This window comes from Scophthalmus maximus, chromosome 5 (genome assembly GCF_022379125.1).
Source record: "Scophthalmus maximus strain ysfricsl-2021 chromosome 5, ASM2237912v1, whole genome shotgun sequence".
Taxonomy (NCBI): Eukaryota; Metazoa; Chordata; class Actinopteri; order Pleuronectiformes; family Scophthalmidae; genus Scophthalmus; species Scophthalmus maximus.
Genome location: NC_061519.1, coordinates 21650419 through 21669042, shown reverse-complemented (window position 1 = coordinate 21669042; position 18624 = coordinate 21650419). Strand labels below are relative to the sequence as shown.

Sequence of the window (18624 nt, the reverse complement as noted above, 5' to 3'; positions counted from 1 at the left end):
CAGCTGCCCATTATGATAATGACAGTCAATTAAATTATGAATAAGTACTATCAAAAGAAAGAATTCAGGCTATAAAATGTTTATGTGCAGCCATTTTCCATACATATGTCTGTCAATATATACACTGATGAGTGATATGCAGTATCTGTGGTAAATCATTCCTCTGATTTATAACAGGTTAGAAATCAAAAGCAGTCACATGACATATTTTAAATGCAAGTTGCGGTCATGAGGGTATCGATTGTGATTATGTACCTCGTGGATCAGACTCAAGTGGATTCAGTTTGACTCATTACTGGAACCTGAAGAGAGGCACTGTAGAGCAATGGAATGAAAACCACCCTGAACGTGATCACACTGTGATGGCAGTTTACTGGGTTCACCGAGCTGGAACTCACTGCAGTCTAGTACAACAGTCTGACAGTAAATCCTCCCTTCATGAAGGTTATGATGTTTAGTGTTTGTCGTAACTGTTTTTGAGGTGTGGATTCAAGTTAATGAGAACTTTGGAGGATGTAGTTTTGTGGTGCATAGCAGGTAAAACGACATCAGGAGTAAAGGCACAGACAAAAAATGAATAGCAACAATAAGATTCAAGGATGTAATAACGGAATAAAACCTGTAAAATTAAATTATAAAATAAAAGGAATATAAGATACTATAATATTAAGAGCAACCAAAGGCCTTTGTAAACATGTACATCTTGAGTTTTATCTTGCAAAAGCACAAACTCACTTATTTACCAGCCTCGGTCATGGAACAGTTTGTTCATTATAGATTCTGCTGATCCACGATACCACTTCATATTCACACCAGTCATTTTTGCAGAAAACCAAAGTGAACCAACAAATCTAAATCTTCTAAGTATAGTGAGTGTTTTGGACAAAACAGTGTCCACTCTGTTCTGGAGCTTCTGGCTGCATCACACAACCTCGCCCAGCAGATGGAGACACCCATTATGGAATTCATTTGCACTTTTCTGAGCACTTGAAGGAGTAACTGACCATTTTGCTCTATGTTATACTTACATCTCTTGTACTCGGTGCTATTTAAAACTTTTATTTCACACATAGACATAGTTACCTGTTACTGTTTCTTACTAAATTAAAAGAATGATCATCATACAAAAATACAATGTGTTTACAGATTAACCCAGCATTTTCCAAACTTTACGGCCCGTTGACATATATTAGATGTTTATAAGTTGTAAGCAGTTCCACTAAAGTCTTATTTCCTCTGTAAACTTCTCACATTGTTTTGTTTAATAACTGTTTGAGGCTCAAGGAGGTAAAATTATCCAATATTAGAAGGAAAAAAAGTCAAATTTGTTCAAAAATATAAATATGAACATATCAGGACAGATTCAGATTATTAACACAAAACATGATCCATAGATAGATTATGATACATTGTTAATGAAGAAACCCAGCATCATAAAAAGTAAATGCAATCATTTCCATATTAACCAGCCGCGACATGAAAGTGATTCTTAAATCCATGCATCAATAATCATATTATATACAGTACATTGATCCTTTAGTGAATTATTGTGTATGATGAGCATTTTTCCTTTTTTGCTTTTGAAGTAAATTTTTCCTTTAAATGCTCAAAGAATAAATTCAAATCCAAGACTTTTACTTGTTACAGAGTATTTCTACGCTCTTATATTAGTATATTTATAACTTTTGTCACCACTTTTATTTTCACATGGGACTCACGCGGTTGTTAAATAGTTGCTATAAAACGGAATATTACAGCAACACGTGCCTGGTGAAAATAAATGTCAAGAAAAGAAAAAAAAAAGCTCTATAATAAATATTACCTGCAACTCAGGTACTCAACAAGTTTTAACACCAACTCAAACTCTTTACCACTCTCCCGTATACAAATATATATATATATATATATGGCTCATTGTGTCATATAGAAAAGAAGGGCCTTTTAAAAATCAATCATATCGATTTTGACGTCATCAGCTCGCAGCAGCAGCAGCTGCCTCGTGCGCCTGTGTGTGTGTGTGTGTGTGCGCGCGCGCGTGTTGCCGGATGTACTCGCGGAATGTGTTGCACCGAATCGAGCGCTTCCCACGGAGAGGGAAGGAGGGCTCGTCCCGAGGAGGCTGGGATGTCTTTAACTTCTCCCTCCCCTCGGCTCCATTTCCACCCGCTCGGTGCACTTGTTCCTCCCGCCGGGGCATCGTCAGTGTCTGTCAGAGGAAGAGAGAGGGCCTCGGACCTGGACCTGGACCTCACCACGGAGGCGAAGCTGCGTGTTTCCGGCCGCTCGTTGTCATTCCAACACCACAGGTGAGAGGAAAGAAGCGACCGTTGGCTCGTTGAATTTCACCTGTTGGGACATTCGCAGGAGGGCGGTGACAAACAATGTCTGGTACGTGTGTCGCGTTCGCTAATGGAGAGACTGTGACAACAGCTGTTTCCACAGCGGCTAATACTGGATCATGTATGAACTCGACATGAGACAGACTCTTCTTCGAGCTGCGGGGGTGAAGCAGTCGTCGGTCAGTTCGTCAGTTAGTCAGTGTCCGTTGAGGTAGTTCGTCAGTTAGTTCGTCAGTTAGTCAGTGTCCGTTGAGGTAGTTCGTCAGTTAGTTCGTCAGTTAGTCAGTGTCCGTTGAGGTAGTTCGTCAGTTAGTTCGTCAGTTAGTCAGTGTCCGTTGAGGTAGTTCGTCAGTTCGTCAGTTAGTTCGTCAGTTCGTCAGTTAGTTCGTCAGTTAGTCAGTGTCCGTTGAGGTAGTTCGTCAGTTAGTCAGTTAGTTCGTCAGTTAGTCAGTGTCCGTTGAGGTAGTTCGTCAGTTAGTCAGTTAGTTCGTCAGTTAGTCAGTGTCTGTTGAGGTAGTTCGTCAGTTAGTTCGTCAGTTCGTCAGTTAGTTCGTCAGTTCGTCAGTTAGTTCGTCAGTTCGTCAGTTCGTCAGTTAGTTCGTCAGTTCGTCAGTTAGTTTGTCAGTTAGTCAGTGTCCATTGAGGTAATTAGTCAGTTAGTTCGTCAGTTAGTTCGTCAGTTCGTCAGTTAGTTCGTCAGTTCGTCAGTTAGTTCGTCAGTTCGTCAGTTCGTCAGTTAGTTCGTCAGTTCGTCAGTTAGTTTGTCAGTTAGTCAGTGTCCATTGAGGTAATTAGTCAGTTAGTTCGTCAGTTAGTTCGTCAGTTCGCTTCGTCGTTGTTCTTTTAGCTTGTTACCTGCAGCCGCTCCTGTTTCCTCCACACCTGTTTGTTTATTCACTGATACTCCAGCACCTGTCTCTCTCTCTATGTCTGTCTCCCTCTATCTGTCTGTCTGTCTGTCTGTCTCTGTCTGTCTCTCTGGCTGTCTGTCTGTCTGTCTCTCTGGCTGTCTGTCTGTCTGTCTCTCTCTGTCTGTCTGTCTCTCTCTCTCTCTATCTGTCTGTCTCTCTCTATCTGTCTGTCTCTGTCTGTCTGTCTGTCTGTCTCTCTGGCTGTCTGTCTGTCTGTCTCTCTGGCTGTCTGTCTGTCTCTCTCTCTATCTGTCTGTCTCTCTCTATCTGTCTGTCTGTCTGTCTCTCTCTGTCTGTCTGTCTGTCTGTCTGTCTCTCTCTCTATCTGTCTGTCTGTCTGTCTGTCTCTCTCTCTCTCTCTCTCTCTGTTTGTCTGTCTGTCTCGCTCTCTCTCTGTCTGACTGTCTCTCTCTGTCTGTCTCTGTCTCTCTCTCTCTCTCTCTCTCTGTTTGTCTGTCTGTCTTTCTCTGTCTGACTGTCTCTCTCTCTCTGTCTCTCTCTGTGTCTGTCTGTGTCTCTCTCTCTGTCTGTCTGTCTGTCTGTCTGTCTCTCTGTCTGTCTCTGTCTGTCTGTCTGTCTGTCTTTCTCTCTCTGTCTGACTGTCTCTCTCTCTCTGTCTCTCTCTTTGTCTGTCTGTCTCTCTCTCTCTCTCTCTCTGTGTCTTTCTGTCTCTCTCTCTGTTGGTTTACAGAGTCTCTTATTTCAGTGGGAATGAATCCAGGTCAGTCAACTCTCACCAGGACATTCTTCACATTCCCATTAAAAAAAACAAAAAACGACTCTATGTCGCTGTAGTCAAACCTATTTTATTACTGTCGTAGCCTAAAACAACGGAATACACCACAGCACCACCCACCTGTATGTTGTTTCACCCAAAACTTCCATTCCCATCTCCCTCTGACCTGCACATTTGACCCACGAGGAGACATTGAACGACCCCCATGTATGGGGGGGGGGGGTCCTACTGTTCATACAGCAGGAGGGGTGAGGGGGCGTTAACCTGTCTGTGCCCGGGGGACCCGTTTTCTAATCGTCTGCCCGTGGGTGAAGTTAATGTGACAGCAGAAGTTGCAGTTCTGAGGCGAGTTTCAGTGCAGCACACTGACGGGGATTGAAATAGTTGAAGTGTAAACGATGATTTGAGCTGGAAGTGTCAGTAGGAGTTGGACGTCCTGGAAGTAATGAATGTTGGGGTCAAGTGTGGAACCGGGAGTGAAATTTGATAAAGAAAGTTGTGTGGGTTGTGTTTGAACAGTGGATGGTGTGAGGCCTCACAGGGCTTCAAGTATAAACTGAACTATTGAGGTGTTTAACTTTTATTTTTCAGACTGAGGACTTGGTGACGAGTTGGCATGCGTTCAGGGCATTAGAGATAAGAACACATCCAGTGTCTTGAAGCTAATAAGTATTTGAATCTATAATAACACTATTAACCCTGTGTGTGCATGTCACCTCAATGTAGGAAGTTCCCATGCACAACATGTTGCAGTAAGGAGAGACTGATGTTAGTCATCTCATTTTTTCTGTTATTGATAGATTATACATCTGCGATGACGTGAAATGAAAACAGTCCTCGGGGTTCATGAGGAACAAGATACAAATGCAGATCACTGGTGTCTTTGTCTCAGTTTTCATGGCCCTTCCTAGTGCTAATGGGTATAGTTTCACGGTCGTTAACCTTCGAAGGGCCCTTTTCACTGTGTCTCGTCATGACAGGACATCAGCGTAATAGTTTTGCCGTCAAAGTGATGAGGGCTGGTGTCTTTTGACAGCGAAGCGTCTTTCCACAAACGCAGCATTTTGCAGTGTGTTTTCCCCTCCTCACCTCGCGGTCGTCCGCAGGAGACTTGGAAGACTTGCTGGTCTTGTTTTGTCTCTTCATGGAATGACCCGTATTTCGTGCTGCCGAGTTCCCTTTCCACCCAGCGTGAATCATTTGGGGTGTGGCCGCCACTCACAAGGAGCCGGTGGGCCGTACGACTGCACTGTGGCTAATAACATACCATGGGGTCTTTAAAGAGAGTAATGTGATACCAAGGCCTGGAGAAACGTGCTACTCCAAAGGGTTTTTGTTGTTTGTCTACATGCTGGGGAAGCTTGTAGGTCTTACATGTAGCATATGGTTCACTCAGAAACAATCATGTATAAAGATAATCATTTTATTTGATCATTTAACTCCAAAACATAATGTTATTATGATTTTAATGAGTATTGCCATACAAACTGGGACAATATCCTCCTATAATTTTTGTGTTCCGGACAGTTTTGAACAGCAATATTTTTTTTTTACAAATAACTTTAATCATTGTAAATATCAGCAACAGCTGATAGATGGACTGCCCGGACCTTTTGCACAGACATTCATGGTCCCCAGAGGATGAAACCCTCTGACTGTAGTGATCCCCTTAACTTTCTTGCAGCACCATTAGTTGGTCCAATTTTTCCACTTTTCCTGTGGACTATCATGTCGACTGGACGGACTGGCACCAGATTTTAGTGTCAGACCTCCGTGGCTCCCAGAGGATGAATCTTTGGTGACTTTTTTTGAATCTAGAAAAAGAATCTATGCAATAATTACCATAGAATTTGGTTCATGTCCCCCTCAGCAGCAATCGTTTCAACTTTGGTGATCCCTGACCAGACACCCACATTATTGAGCACAAGTTTATAATGTGTCCAAAATAAAAAAAAAGAGATTACAGTCAGTTCTCCAACAGTCGGTGCCCAGGTGTCCTTCAAGCACTGACAATGAAAACCTTGTTAAGGGCGTCGTGCAAATGACATCCATTGTGTACAGATTTTTATTTTATTTAGTCTGGAGGCCTTTTTTTCAGGTGCACCACAGTATTTATTAATGTTTTTTTCTAAATGCATGTTTAATTGTTCAGGATACAAACGCCAACGGTGCACAGGCTTAAGTGTTGCGGACGCTGATGTTTCTGTTGTTGTGCAGGAGTGTCATGAGTCGGACAGGTGAGCCAGAGGCGAGCAGCCGAGCTCCTGTGGGAGAGTTTGTGTCACAACCTCTTCTGTAGTCAAACAGTCGTGTGTGTTTTAGGCGTGTCCGTCCAACTTTGAGCAACAAGCAACTTTCTTCTCAACCTCCATCTGTGTGCAAACGGTCAGCTATTTTTCTAGCTGTTGTTGTGACTATTTTCTGTCTTGAAGTTTATTTGTTCAGGGTGATTTTATGTAACCACCAACAATAACAGAGCTGTTGCCGCTGCCGAATCAGGCTGAGGCCTTTGTACACAACCGCTGATCAGTCTCATTGACCCTTGAGGGACCATTAGCATGTGCAGCACACAGGCACTAACAAACAGAGTCACCAAACGTCAGTGTGGACCACTGCACTAGAACTGGGACAGGCTCTTCTCTCCGTCGGAGTTGGCAACGGAATCAATCAGACTGTGACCGGAGAGCATCCACTGTCATTACTGCAATTTCCTCTTTTGTTTTCATACGCTGGTTCTATAGGCTTTTTTTCCCCCTCTGCATGTGTCAGGAGGAAACGGTGGAAGATGGAAAAACAAAAAGGCAGAAGTCAACACAAGGTGACTCATTTATAGTCACGACGGAGGAGATGATTGCCGCTTAAAGTCATTGTAAGAGCAGAGAATATGAGCAATGCTGTGAATTAACTGCTCGATTTGATGTGGTGTTGTCAGTAATGGGATTATTATGGAGCATGTTGACGTTTTCACACCACCCTGCAGAGATGAGTATCTCAAGAGCGGAGGGGAAGAATACTGAGTAGAGTTTGGTAACATGCATCCAATGTGACATATCTTTGATAACAAAAAAAATGCTGATCCATATGTGTGCAAAGAGCTACTTAACCTGTATAACTGTAAAAAAAAAAAAAAACCTGAAAGAATCATGTTGTTGCTGTTGCCATGGAGCAGCTCGAGCACTTTTTTTTTGTTTTGTTGCGTCTTTGCCTGAGAGCTGGTCTGATCTGAGCTGTCCCGCCGCACTTTGCCAAACCAGTTCCCGGCTCCACGGGGCCAGTTCAGTTTGTTGTTTGCATTCAGCACCACTTCAACGCACTGTTGACCTGTACTCCCTTGTCTCTTGTTAGGAAGCCTCTCTGTTTGAGAGCCTGTGTGTCTGCAAATCGGGGGCTTCTCCAGTAACAACAGTTAGGGTTAGGGGTTAGCCCTAACCCTAACCCCCTAACCCTCTCACAAAGTATTAATATTCCTGCCTCTGTCCCTCACAGACCATTTCTCTCTTTCTTGCTTCACCGTTTGTTCTGTCTCTCGCTCAGTGCCGGGGAAAGGGATTTCTCCTTCGGCCTCCGATGGCCACGCTGCCGACTTCGTTAGTCCAGGCATGACTATCACCCCCAAAAGATCCAGTCCTCAGCCTGCTTCCTCTTCTCACAACACAAGACCCAGGTTGGTGAACGTGTATTTTAGGATTTTTTTTCCCATCATTATCACCGTTTTGTGTCCAGGCCACATTAACACTACGGCCGCCAAGCGTCTTAATTTAGCCTTTCCTCGTACATGAATCTGAAGTTCAAAGATAGTCACATATTTTTCCAGGCTCATTCTGGGCCTGATGGAAATCTGATGCAGAGTCATGTGATGTCTTTTTTTTGTTGTTGTTTGACGTTTTTGCTGTTAATTTTACTTTTGCTAAAATATTTTTTTATGCTTTTTTAAAAAAAAATACTTGTTATATAGTGTGAAATCTGGTAGTTGTGAAAATTGTATTGGTCATTAACTTTGTCAATTCTACAGTCTGCACCACAAATGTGTCTGATGGTTTGACATTAAACAGAAGAAAAGAAAAAATCAGATAACCTATAAAAGCACAGAGAAAGATGTTACTCGTGTATCAACAAGGCTGATGATTGATAATCTGGTGTGACGGTGACAACCCTTTACACTTGGCATCAGATAGTCTTCATTAATTCATCCATGTCTAATTGGAGCTCCCCATCTTGAATTGACAAATAATACTGAAGGCATTAGTGTGTGTGTGTGCAAATGTTTTGCCGCTGACATCAAATGTTAATTTACCTGTCGAGTCTTATCTCATCACATACCAACCAGATCTGATCCGGTGCAGATGGATGACGTCGACGGTCCGCGCTTGAAGCCTTTAACCTCCTCTGAGGACTCGCTGTCACTGGCTTCCTCCCTGGCGGAGCCCATCAACCTAGAAGGTCAGCTGTTTTTAATATTTTAAATCTACAGCAGCTAAAATAGTTAGACTCTCTATATTTTCTTCTTGTTCACTTGAAACTTTTTCAATTTTTGTAAGTAGACCACAAAGCACAAACCTTGGGGGATTCTAATCCCTGTGTGACCGTCCTGTGTGTCATTCAGATATTCACTATGCTCGGCTGCGAGATGAGCTCGAGATCGACGCCCAGAACCTGGAGGCGGAGTCCTGGAGTGTGGCAGTGGATCAGAACTACATGAAGGCCCTGAGCAAAGAGGCCGTCAGAAGACAGGACGTCATCTATGGTAGGATGAAGCAGCTCAGTCTCGGCTTAAATCTATAAATAACTTTCTGGATGATGATGTATGAAAAAAATACCTCTCCCAAATCCAAAAGAGAAATTTAATATTGGGTAATCATGTCAGAACATGAGCCAATAGGCAGATGGAACTTTCTCGTGACAGTCAACCACTAAAGAGGATGAATCCCTGATCTCTGATTGCAGAGTTCACAGTAATTGCCCTATTTAAGCGAATGTGACAGTGTCTGTTATTATCATGATGATGGATGTTTTCTCAACCTCAGCAGGCCGTTTGATGGGAAACAACTATGCTATGATAACACGCAATGGCAACAGCAATTTTGCCTCGTCTAACACGACAAGTTCACCTGAGAAGATGGATGATGGTGTATTTTCCATTCTTTACCTGTCGTTGTGTCGGGCACTCAACTCAGACCTCTTTCAGGCAAATAGTTATATAGTAAAGTTTCCTTTCTTTATCAATTCCCTTAGAGTTGATGCAGACGGAGATGCACCACGTTCGCACCTTAAAAATCCTCCTCCATGTCTACATGCACGAGTTGAGGCAGTCTCACCTGATCGAGGAGGCCAGACTGGAGTGGCTCTTCCCCGGAGTGGACTCCCTCCTCGCCCTCCATCAGCATTTCCTCAATTGCCTCAAAGCACAGCAACACCAAAGTCGGGAGGAAGGCGGCTCACACAACTACCAAATCACACAGCTGGGGGAGATCCTCATCTCTCAGGTGGGTTTGGATTCTTTTCGACGACATGCCAGACAAGATTGTCACGTAAACCATTACTGTACATTCAGTTGATCTTCTTAAATCGATGGGTTGCAATGGCGAGGGGACAAGCAACGCCACCCGATGCTTTGTACCCAGCAGTACAAGCAATGTTAATTTTGTGACAGGCACAAATAGAAAGAACAAGTTTGACAATTTTCCCAATTATTATCTTAAGATATTTGCTTTGTCACTCACTTTGTAATGCTCTGACTTCGCGTCCAAAGGAATGGCGGGTATGTCTAAACTCTTTAGGAGACATCAGGTGGGTGTGTTGGGTCCATAAGCCCAGGAATGATGCTGTGTCACTCGCATCACATTCCTAGAGACATTTTTTTTTTTTTTAAACCTCTGTTCAATATCCTGAATGCACAGAGTCAGCAGAGCTTTCCCCTTGTGAGTTATAGTCTTGTGTTCAACTCCGCACGTGAGAAGAGGATTCAGTTTTTTATGCGACAGCGGTGTCTGGAGGCATCATGTTTTCGATCGTCTGTTCGTCCCATTCTCATCAACACAATATCGCCTAATAGAGGAAGTTAACGCATTGAGAACATTTTAATTTCATCTGACAGAAGCTGAGACTTGTACATGTAGTTTCCCTTTGTTTTTATGTACTGAAGCTCAGAGCTCAAAGAACATGTGAAAGTGTTCAAGTACTTCTGGTCCTGACTGTGTTTTATGAATCTGAACGGACATGGATGTAAAATACATTTGGTTGAAGCACTGATACCGTCTGTACTTCATTTCAGGTGTGTGGTTTGGGCATTAGTTGCTGAGCGTCAAATGATCTGATGCTCTGCGACCTGTCTCCAAACCTGCCCTGGATCTTGTTGACCCTCTCCCCTTTCTTCCAAATTACTATTAAACTGTATCATTTTTATTAATATAAGTCTGTTTTGTTTTTGATAGTTTTCAGATACACTGGGAGATGGAATGATGGAGTGCTACAGTATTTTCTGCAGCCATCAGAACGAGGCCATCAGCTTCTACAAAGAGCAGCTGCAGAACAACAAGAAGCTGCAGATTCTTAATAGGGTAAGAATCTTCCCTTGACACTGGTCTGTGTCTGTGCATTGACATTTTTCTCTCCAAGACACAGTAAGGCCTGTGAATGTCTTGTGCAACAGAGACTGGACTCATCACAGAAAACAGTGATTATACAAAGTGTTCAATCTCAGAAGGTAGAGTCCTAGCTGCTACATCAGTAACATTTCTTATTCTTTTAAAAACAGAAATTAGGTCAGCTTCCTCTCGTGCGAAGGTTGGGAATCCCTGAATGTTTTCTCTTGGTGACGCAACGCATCACAAAGTATCCCGTCCTGTTGGAGCGAATCATCCAGAACACTGAAGGTAAAACATCGCCTTCCTGCCTCTCTAAAAGCCAGTGTAGTTGTTACAGCCTTTGCTCAGCCTCTCCGTGTTTAAATGATCCTGCACATTAGTTGTTTTAAATAATGACCGGTTGATTTCATGTATTTCATACAGCTGACACAGAGGAGCACAAGTCTCTGGTGCAGGGCTTGGTGCGGATCAAAGACACCATCTCCCAGGTGGACATGCAGGTCAGCGAATACGAGAAAGCTGCTCGCCTGCGAGAAATCATCCTGCGCCTGGAGACAAAGTCTCAGGTGCGGCTGAAGGACGGCCAGCTGTTCCGCAGGGAGGATCTGCTCCAGGGAGACAGGACGCTGCTGCACGAGGGCACCGTCACCTGGAAGTCCTCCGGAAGACAGAAAGGTCTGTGACGACTTTATTGACAACGTGGCTCAATCAGGGATGACATTGCTTTCATGTAGGTTGAATATTTTGTCGCTGAAGATTCTGAGGGGTTTTATTACGTTATCCCCCTGGACTGCAAAGACAACATTTAGCAATACAAAAATGTTTTTATAGGGTAATTGGAATTTTTCAAGCAACATATCTCCTTCAAAGCTGTTTTTTGTTCTTTAAACTCTCATCCTACATGAGATGATAAAATGAAACAGTTGCGTACACAGACACAGTTGATAACCAGGGAGCTTTATGCCGTACCCTTCTCTCTCTCTCCCTGTGTTTCCTACCTGCCTCTTCACGTCTGTCCGTCCAGTAAAGGCAAAAGTGCAAAACAAAGAAATATTAACTCTGATTGTATGATTAACTTGTGCTTCTGTTTCTTCTTGTTAATGTGACATCATGCAGTTCAAACTTGAACTATGTCATAGTGCCAATTGTGAGAGCGACATTTTAAAATTGCCACCACTTTCATGGATGTCTGTCGCTCTCTCTCTTCTGCAAAACTTTGATTAGTTCAAGTTGGAGAAGTTGTGATTAGAAATTTAAACTTACTTGCCAAAGCACAAAAATTATATATTAAATATACTTAGAACCTTTAAAGAAACTCAATATGAAATCTCCCATTGATGTTAACGCGATCTGAGATCTGCGGTCATTATTTTTTACCTCCTCATGAGAGTCTATACATACATTTTTCACCTGTTTCTACATCACACAAAATTTCTTTACAATTTCTTTGAATTTAATTTCAGGAATGACTCTAATGGGGTCACAAAAGATCAAACTAATAACTGAAGTGAGTGTGTGTCTGTGTTTTGATGAGACTGACTGGATTACTGCAGTATAATAGGTGTCAGGTGTAATTAAGTCCTTTGTTGTTGTGGGGGGGGGGGGGGGTGTTTAAATGTGGTGAATGGCTTTTGTGAAAGTCGAAAAAGATTCAGAGAACCAGTATAGCAGCATATTTCTATGTCATTATAATTACTTAAGTGTCGAAGACGAACAACAGTCGCACAAATTGCAAAAAGGTCGACATCACTCACTCAAGTTGCTCTTTCTCTGCAGCCGGAGTCAAAACATGAAGCGGTCGTGTTGTTGTGATACTGAGCAGCATTCATCTTCCCCCTGCAGAAATCCACGCGGTGCTGCTGTCAGACGTGCTCCTCCTCCTGCAAGAGAAAGATCAGAAGTTCATCTTTGCTGCTGTGGTGAGTTCTGCTGAAACAGTACTCTGCGTAGAGACAATCTATTTTTCCTGCAACTTGATTGGTTGGCGTAGGTGTTAAACCGCAAGGTGCTTCTGCTACTTAATAATGTTTCAGGATCCCTGACGTACCAGGATACTCCAAAGATAGATACTTATTGTTCGTTGTTGATAATATTATTATCTCGGCCTATCCCGGGGGCAGATCAAAATTGTTTGAATAATAACCTCTCCGCTCTGACATCGTGACTCATGCAGGACAACAAACCATCGGTGATCTCCCTTCAAGGGCTGATAGTTCGGGAAGTGGCCCACGATGACAAAGCCATGTTCCTGATATGTGCCTGCACCTCCAGTCTGCCGGAGATGTACGAGATCCACACGGGCTCCAGAGACGAACGCATTTTCTGGATTGCGCTCATACGCGAAGCTGTGGAACAGTAAGCTGAGAGATTCTAGGAGGAGGAGGAGGAGAGCAGAGTTGGGTATCACACCTCTGTGAATGTTTGATAGAACAGTTGCAGTCGTAGTTGATACCTCTGACATTTAATAATAGAAGAATAAAGTAGGTGCAACACTTACTCTTCAAATAGCGAGATTCCTCTGGCCTTATGAGTAATGGTCATGTGCTCATTAAAAGGAAAATCATAATTTCTCTGTAAATTAGATTATGAGATAACTTGTATGAAAACTTGATGTTTTAGCTTGAAAGTGGTTCAAATTGAAATGTCATTGAGTTGCCAAAATAAAAAGGACTCACTTTTCCAATTACATTTACATTTTCTTCTACAAATTTTCGGAGAAAAAATCTTGTCCGTGAAAAGTATTTCACTGACTAATGACCGAGGTCCTGGTAAAAGATAAACAGTCTTGGCCTGACACTGGCACCATATGACAATACAGACATGAGAGTTTGTACCACATTTCATGACGATCTTGTCCATACTGTTTATGTATGTATGGGAAATTGATACAGTATTTTGTGAATATATGAATATGTTTCTCTGAGTCAAATGTTTGTGTCCAGCTATCCACAAGAGGAGCTGCACCGTGAACTGATTGCTAAGCTGCAGCATTGTCAAGGTAAGATAGTCACTCACTACGTCACACAGAACATTCCGCCAACGTGCAAAACCTATACTTAACTCAACATATTCGCTGTTGCTCTGTAGATGCACTAAAGGACAGGGATGAGCAGATAACACAGAGTCTGGCAGAGAAGCAGCAGATCTTTGCAGCTCTGTACGAGAGTGTGACGCAGCAGGAGACGCCGCACAAAGGGCTGCTGCTCCGAGGCGATGCCACCGACCTCCAGCAGGGGGAGGCGCTGCTCAGAGGAGCCATCGATGAGGGTAAGAGCAGAGACTGGAAGAATAAGCATCAGGTTATTATGGCATTGTCTAGCTGCGGGGAAAAACACAAATGTTGTCCTGAAGCAAAAGTGTCTGTTTTCCCACGTCATGACTCAGAGATTACTGATGGTTTCTTTTGAGAAGGAGATTAAGGAGCTTTTTTTCTTTTGTCTTGCAGTGGAGAACCTGCAGAACCTGATCTTCTCAAGGATTAAAGACCCAAACCTTCCAGTGGACGAGGGCGAGAGGCCCGGGGGTTTGCTGGCGCAGGCCGACACCTTGGAAGAGGGCGACAGTGACTCCGATGTAAACACCATGAAAAGTAAGTTGCGTTGTGTTCTGTTGTTTTTCATCTGCACACAGGCCACAAGGCTAAAACTTGTCCTGTAGATAACATGGTTGTAATGACAACCTCTTTGCTTTGCTTCTTAACACTATAACATTATCGTGCTCATACTTTTTCTGGTACATTGACTGTGTACTTGTGTAGACAGCAAAAATTGAATCTAAAGCTGATTTCAGACATACACTGAAGTCCAGGCATTTTCCAGAGGGGCTGTATGTGAGAAAAGCAAATGTTGCTCCAGACATTGCCCGTAACTTCTCCTGCCAGTCCCCTTGGAAAATTTCCAGAAAATGAGCTCAGGGTGAGCCCATGTGAGAATACAGGAGGAAAAAATCTCTGTAAAATTCCCAAAGTGTGGGCGTGTTGATGACTGTAAACAAAAACACAGTGGAATTGTCATCATGTCCTGCCTCCTGCTGCTCTACCCAGAAGCCACGAAAATGTTCCTGTTGGTGTGAAACCGTCTGACTCGGACAATCCCCAGCTGACTTTGTCATGTGCGAACGTCAAAATGTCCGGTCATGATTTTGGAAATCATTTTCTGATAACAGTTAAAACGAAACAGACCAATAAAATGTTTTGTCTATTTACAGTACGAGTGTCCCCCATTGGTTTTAAATCGTTCTGGAATGTATTGTAATGTGTATTATTTAGACATGTATTCCAATAGTGATAGAAGAATAATAAGGCGATTCATTCACTTATTTGGCCAACCTAAACACTGAATAACTCTGAGCTGAAACACAAGCCATCTTGTTGTTGTGTATCTGTTCCATATAACAGTGCTGAAATCTATACATTATGGTGTAAACCATTATCAGCAGAATTAAAAGGAATCATACTGATATTGTGATTGTGTTGACAGACTTTGGTTGTGTGTGTGATTCACTGTCCTCAGGTGGAGATGTGTGCGTCAATCACAATCCTCAGCTCCAGGAAATCTACTCTGAAGGCCTGGAACAGTCTGTGAGTGTGACGTCTGTAAATCATCTCAGCTGTACTTCTATTTGGGGATTAGAAAATATGAAGTATTCAAATTTTTTTGGTATTATTTTGCATCGAGGCCGATGACGACACACTCCCAGTGCCAAACTGCGATTCAGCCTCTAGTCAAGTCCCTCAGGCAGCGGTAACCTATTTTGTTTATCGTTTTCTTCTTATTCCATCTGTATTCATACTTATATCTGCCACCTTTCTCTGTAGGTGTGTGACAGGGTCATAATACTCGCACGGATGCTCCACACCTTACAGGTAAATACACTGCCAATATCTTGTTTTTTTGTAAGTGTTCTACGACAAAACATAAAGCTTATGCTTTTTGTATATTCAATATGCAGGCGATAATCGCTCAGCAGACCAGCCAGATTGAGCTGCAGCGCGCTTTCCAGTCGAACGCTCAGCAGCCCGCTCGTCACTACACCAACGTACTGCTGGAGCGGGAGAAGCAGCGCAACCTGGAGAAGCAGAAGGAGGAACTGGCCAACCTGCACAAGCTGCAGGCGCAGCAGCGCGACGAGCAGCAGCGCTGGGAGAAGGAGCGGGAGCGGCAGAGGATCCAGGTGGAGACCCTGGAGGCTCAGCTGCAGCAGAGGGAGGAGGAGTGCAGCAAGTGGGAGGAGAGGCTCGGCGGGGAGAATGCCGAGCTGGAGAGGCAGTGGGAGAACTACCAGCACGACCTGGAGAGGCTGCGGGAGTCGACGAAGTCGGTGGAGAAGGAGCGCGAGCGTATGACGCAGGAGAAGGAGCGTCTGGAGCAGCTGCAAGAGAAGTTGAAGTTGAAATTAATGGGCGTCCCAAACCCAGGACACTCCAACTATGATGATCCCGCACAAGTAAGGAATCTGATACACTGAATATTTATCAATATTACTGTGTATTTATCTTTCCCTCATGTTTCTATGTTTCTATGCTTTCTAACACTGGAAATGCCTTGATCATTTTACCACAACATTTATTTTTTAGTATATAATCTAGAAGAATAAGTCAGAACAGCAGGTCAGCAAAGTCTATGTAACAGTAATGGGTTTAAAACAAGATAATCAGAACTAACTTAAGTCTTGGTAAAACGTTGGCACTTGACCACGGTGTTGACTGACATTCCATTTAAGAATAATTCAATTCAATTTTGGGAATGACATGAAATACACAGTCAGACAGAATCAGTAGATACTCTTCACAAGTAGAAGCCAAATGTGATATTAGTTTGTTTAACTTCTTAAAATAACAGATGTGACTTTTGCATTTTCCTCTTTCTCCCTAGAGCCAGAATTTTTTCAGTTCCCCGTCGTTCAGGGGGAGCGTCGTGAACGGAGGCGGGACTCTGCCCCCGACTCCAAGGCCCAACGTCTTGCCCACCCCCTCCAATTCCATGGAGGTTCCACCCAAGGTTCCGCTGCGTAAAGAGAGCATCAGCCCCCAGCCAGTCAAACCTGAGCTGCCCATGCACCTGATCAGCACCACCAACCAGGTGCACAAGCCTCCCGTCGTGCAGCAGCAGATCCCCACCAAGCTTGCGTCGCTGTCCAAGGGCAAGGACAAAGGCTTCAAGACCAAAGGGTCCCACCAGAGGACCCACAGTGCAGGTCAGGACACGACACAGGCCTGTTAAACCTCTCTTTGGCTCCATCCACAGACCAACTACTTCAAAAATATAATTATAATAATATAAAATCAGGATTCCAAGTATTGTCTATCTACATTCAGCCTCTATAGACGTGAACCAGGTGCTGCCCATCCGAGTGACGGGGAAGGAGGGAGGCAGTCTGCGAGCCACGAGGAACGGCAGCCCTCAAAGGATCTACCAGTCAGGTACAGTAAGGACTTGACACATTCAAATAATCAGATTTCATAATTTGCAAACACGAGCAAAGAAACCACAAGGAACATCAGCAGCTGTAAGACACATTCCCTGCAGGTGGCACAGAGATTGATTCTGCAGCAGCTATGACTTTCTCTGCCAGTAGGTGGCGACACTAACAGGTCTACAGCCTTTATACAACTTTTTCTGTCCTTGCTGATGAAATACAACACAATTTTTAAAGGAACACTATAATACCTGTAAAACATTTCCTCTGACACTACCTGTACAGCCGTAACTCCGACAGATTGCACATATTCCCATATTGTACATGTTGTTATATATCTTTCCTTTTGTTTAGTTTTTTTACATTTTATTTAATACTATTTCACATATTGCTCTTGTCCTTTAACTTACAGTACTTGGTTTTTCATTATTTATTTTTTTTAATGCACCAAAACTAAACTGATCACACGACTCTGAGTGTGATCAGTTTAAATTCTGTTCATGCAGGACAAAGACCGGAGGAGAGAATAGTCTTACATGATCGGTTATTTCAGTTATTTCACGGCACATACTGTGTGGCTCCTTTTATTTATTAATTTACTTTTTTTTGTCATTCTCCCTCCAGAGACCTTCAGATCACCCAGATCTGTCCACAATGTGAAGACGTCTCAGTCCTTCAGCACACAAAAGAAGAGCGGCAGCCCCAGCAGCAGCATGGGTCCTCCACCAGCACCACCTCCTTTCCCCAAAGAAGTTCTCAAACGGGGCAAAGGGGGGGAGACGTTCCTTTAATCATAAACCAAAGACTGGAGTTTGAGCAAGGCCTCGTGCAGCATAAAGACTTGGAACACATGGAGCCAAAAAAACCCGATGGAGCTTTGAAAAGAGACTGCACAAGGCTCCAGGACCCAGCGTCCGTGTGTGTCCAGTATTAACAGGCCAGTCACTATTATAGTACTTTATCACAGGACGCCAGCTGTTGGAATCAGCTGAACTTGGAAAAGAGATAAATGATGGGCATATTTTATAAGAAGAAAAAAAAAACTAGGCCTATTTGTACATTTGGAAAAGATAATATTTTCAGATATTTTTTTTAAGACGTTGCTATAATCGTGAGGCCCAAAGCCTTTTCCCTAGAAGTAACTTTTTATCTTTTTTTAATTTTAAATGAAAGCAGGCTGTCTGTGACCTTTTTAGCACTCGTCGAAATTTGCACGCGTTGTGAGGAAGCTACAGACTTAAGAAGTACATATCAGAACATATCTGTTTAGATATAAGTGCCAAGCACTTGTATCAGGACCTGTTCCAGTGGTGAATTATCAGGGCTTGTATAAGAAACTGGAGTTGAGCTGTAAAGAAATAGTTTGTTCATGTGATGAAAATTCTTAAATGTGCCGATCTCATTTAATATATTAACTTTATGTTGATTATTTTCTCTGGTCGAGACACTGAGACGCAGTCGCTTCATGGTTTCATGTGTAATATATTCCACAGCCCAACTAATGGGTCACAGAATAAAAAGATGGTTGACTTAACGGCCTTGAGTGTATGTTTTCTTGGGACTGACTTTGTGTGGCTGAAAACCTGAAAAATGTGATGAGATAATTTATTTTTCACAGATTCAGGACTTTTACAGTT

At 43.1% G+C, this 18624-nt stretch overlaps 1 protein-coding gene across 5 annotated transcripts; it reads left to right on the top strand.

Annotated features, from left to right (window-relative positions):
• The first annotated feature begins 2021 nt into the window (after positions 1-2021).
• On the top strand, positions 2022-18521 carry arhgef18a (rho/rac guanine nucleotide exchange factor (GEF) 18a). Of its 5 annotated transcripts, none has more exons than XM_035633132.2 (20): positions 2022-2306; positions 7521-7650; positions 8314-8426; positions 8590-8730; positions 9219-9469; positions 10418-10543; positions 10741-10858; positions 10994-11245; positions 12413-12489; positions 12744-12925; positions 13513-13568; positions 13658-13837; positions 14016-14159; positions 15082-15149; positions 15247-15312; positions 15387-15434; positions 15521-16015; positions 16444-16765; positions 16887-16991; positions 17612-18521. In XM_035633132.2, the coding sequence occupies exons 2-20, from the start codon at positions 7586-7588 to the stop codon at positions 17776-17778; spliced, it is 2976 nt and encodes a 991-aa protein (XP_035489025.2). In that variant the 5' UTR covers positions 2022-2306; positions 7521-7585; the 3' UTR covers positions 17779-18521. The 5 variants fall into 5 exon arrangements, with proteins under 5 accessions (XP_035489025.2, XP_035489023.2, XP_035489024.2 ...); XM_035633130.2 differs by having other exon boundaries at positions 2022-2388; XM_035633134.2 differs by lacking the exon at positions 2022-2306 and adding an exon at positions 2386-2518.
• Positions 18522-18624: the final 103 nt, after the last annotated feature.

What these genes read in the sequence shown, in the direction of transcription:
- arhgef18a (XM_035633130.2), top strand. An exon ending in TAAGCTGCAGCATTGTCAAG is followed by an intron (nt 13,569 to 13,657) that starts GTAAGATAGTCA and finishes GTTGCTCTGTAG; the next exon opens with ATGCACTAAAGGACAGGGAT. An exon ending in CGATGTAAACACCATGAAAA is followed by an intron (nt 14,160 to 15,081) that starts GTAAGTTGCGTT and finishes CACTGTCCTCAG; the next exon opens with GTGGAGATGTGTGCGTCAAT.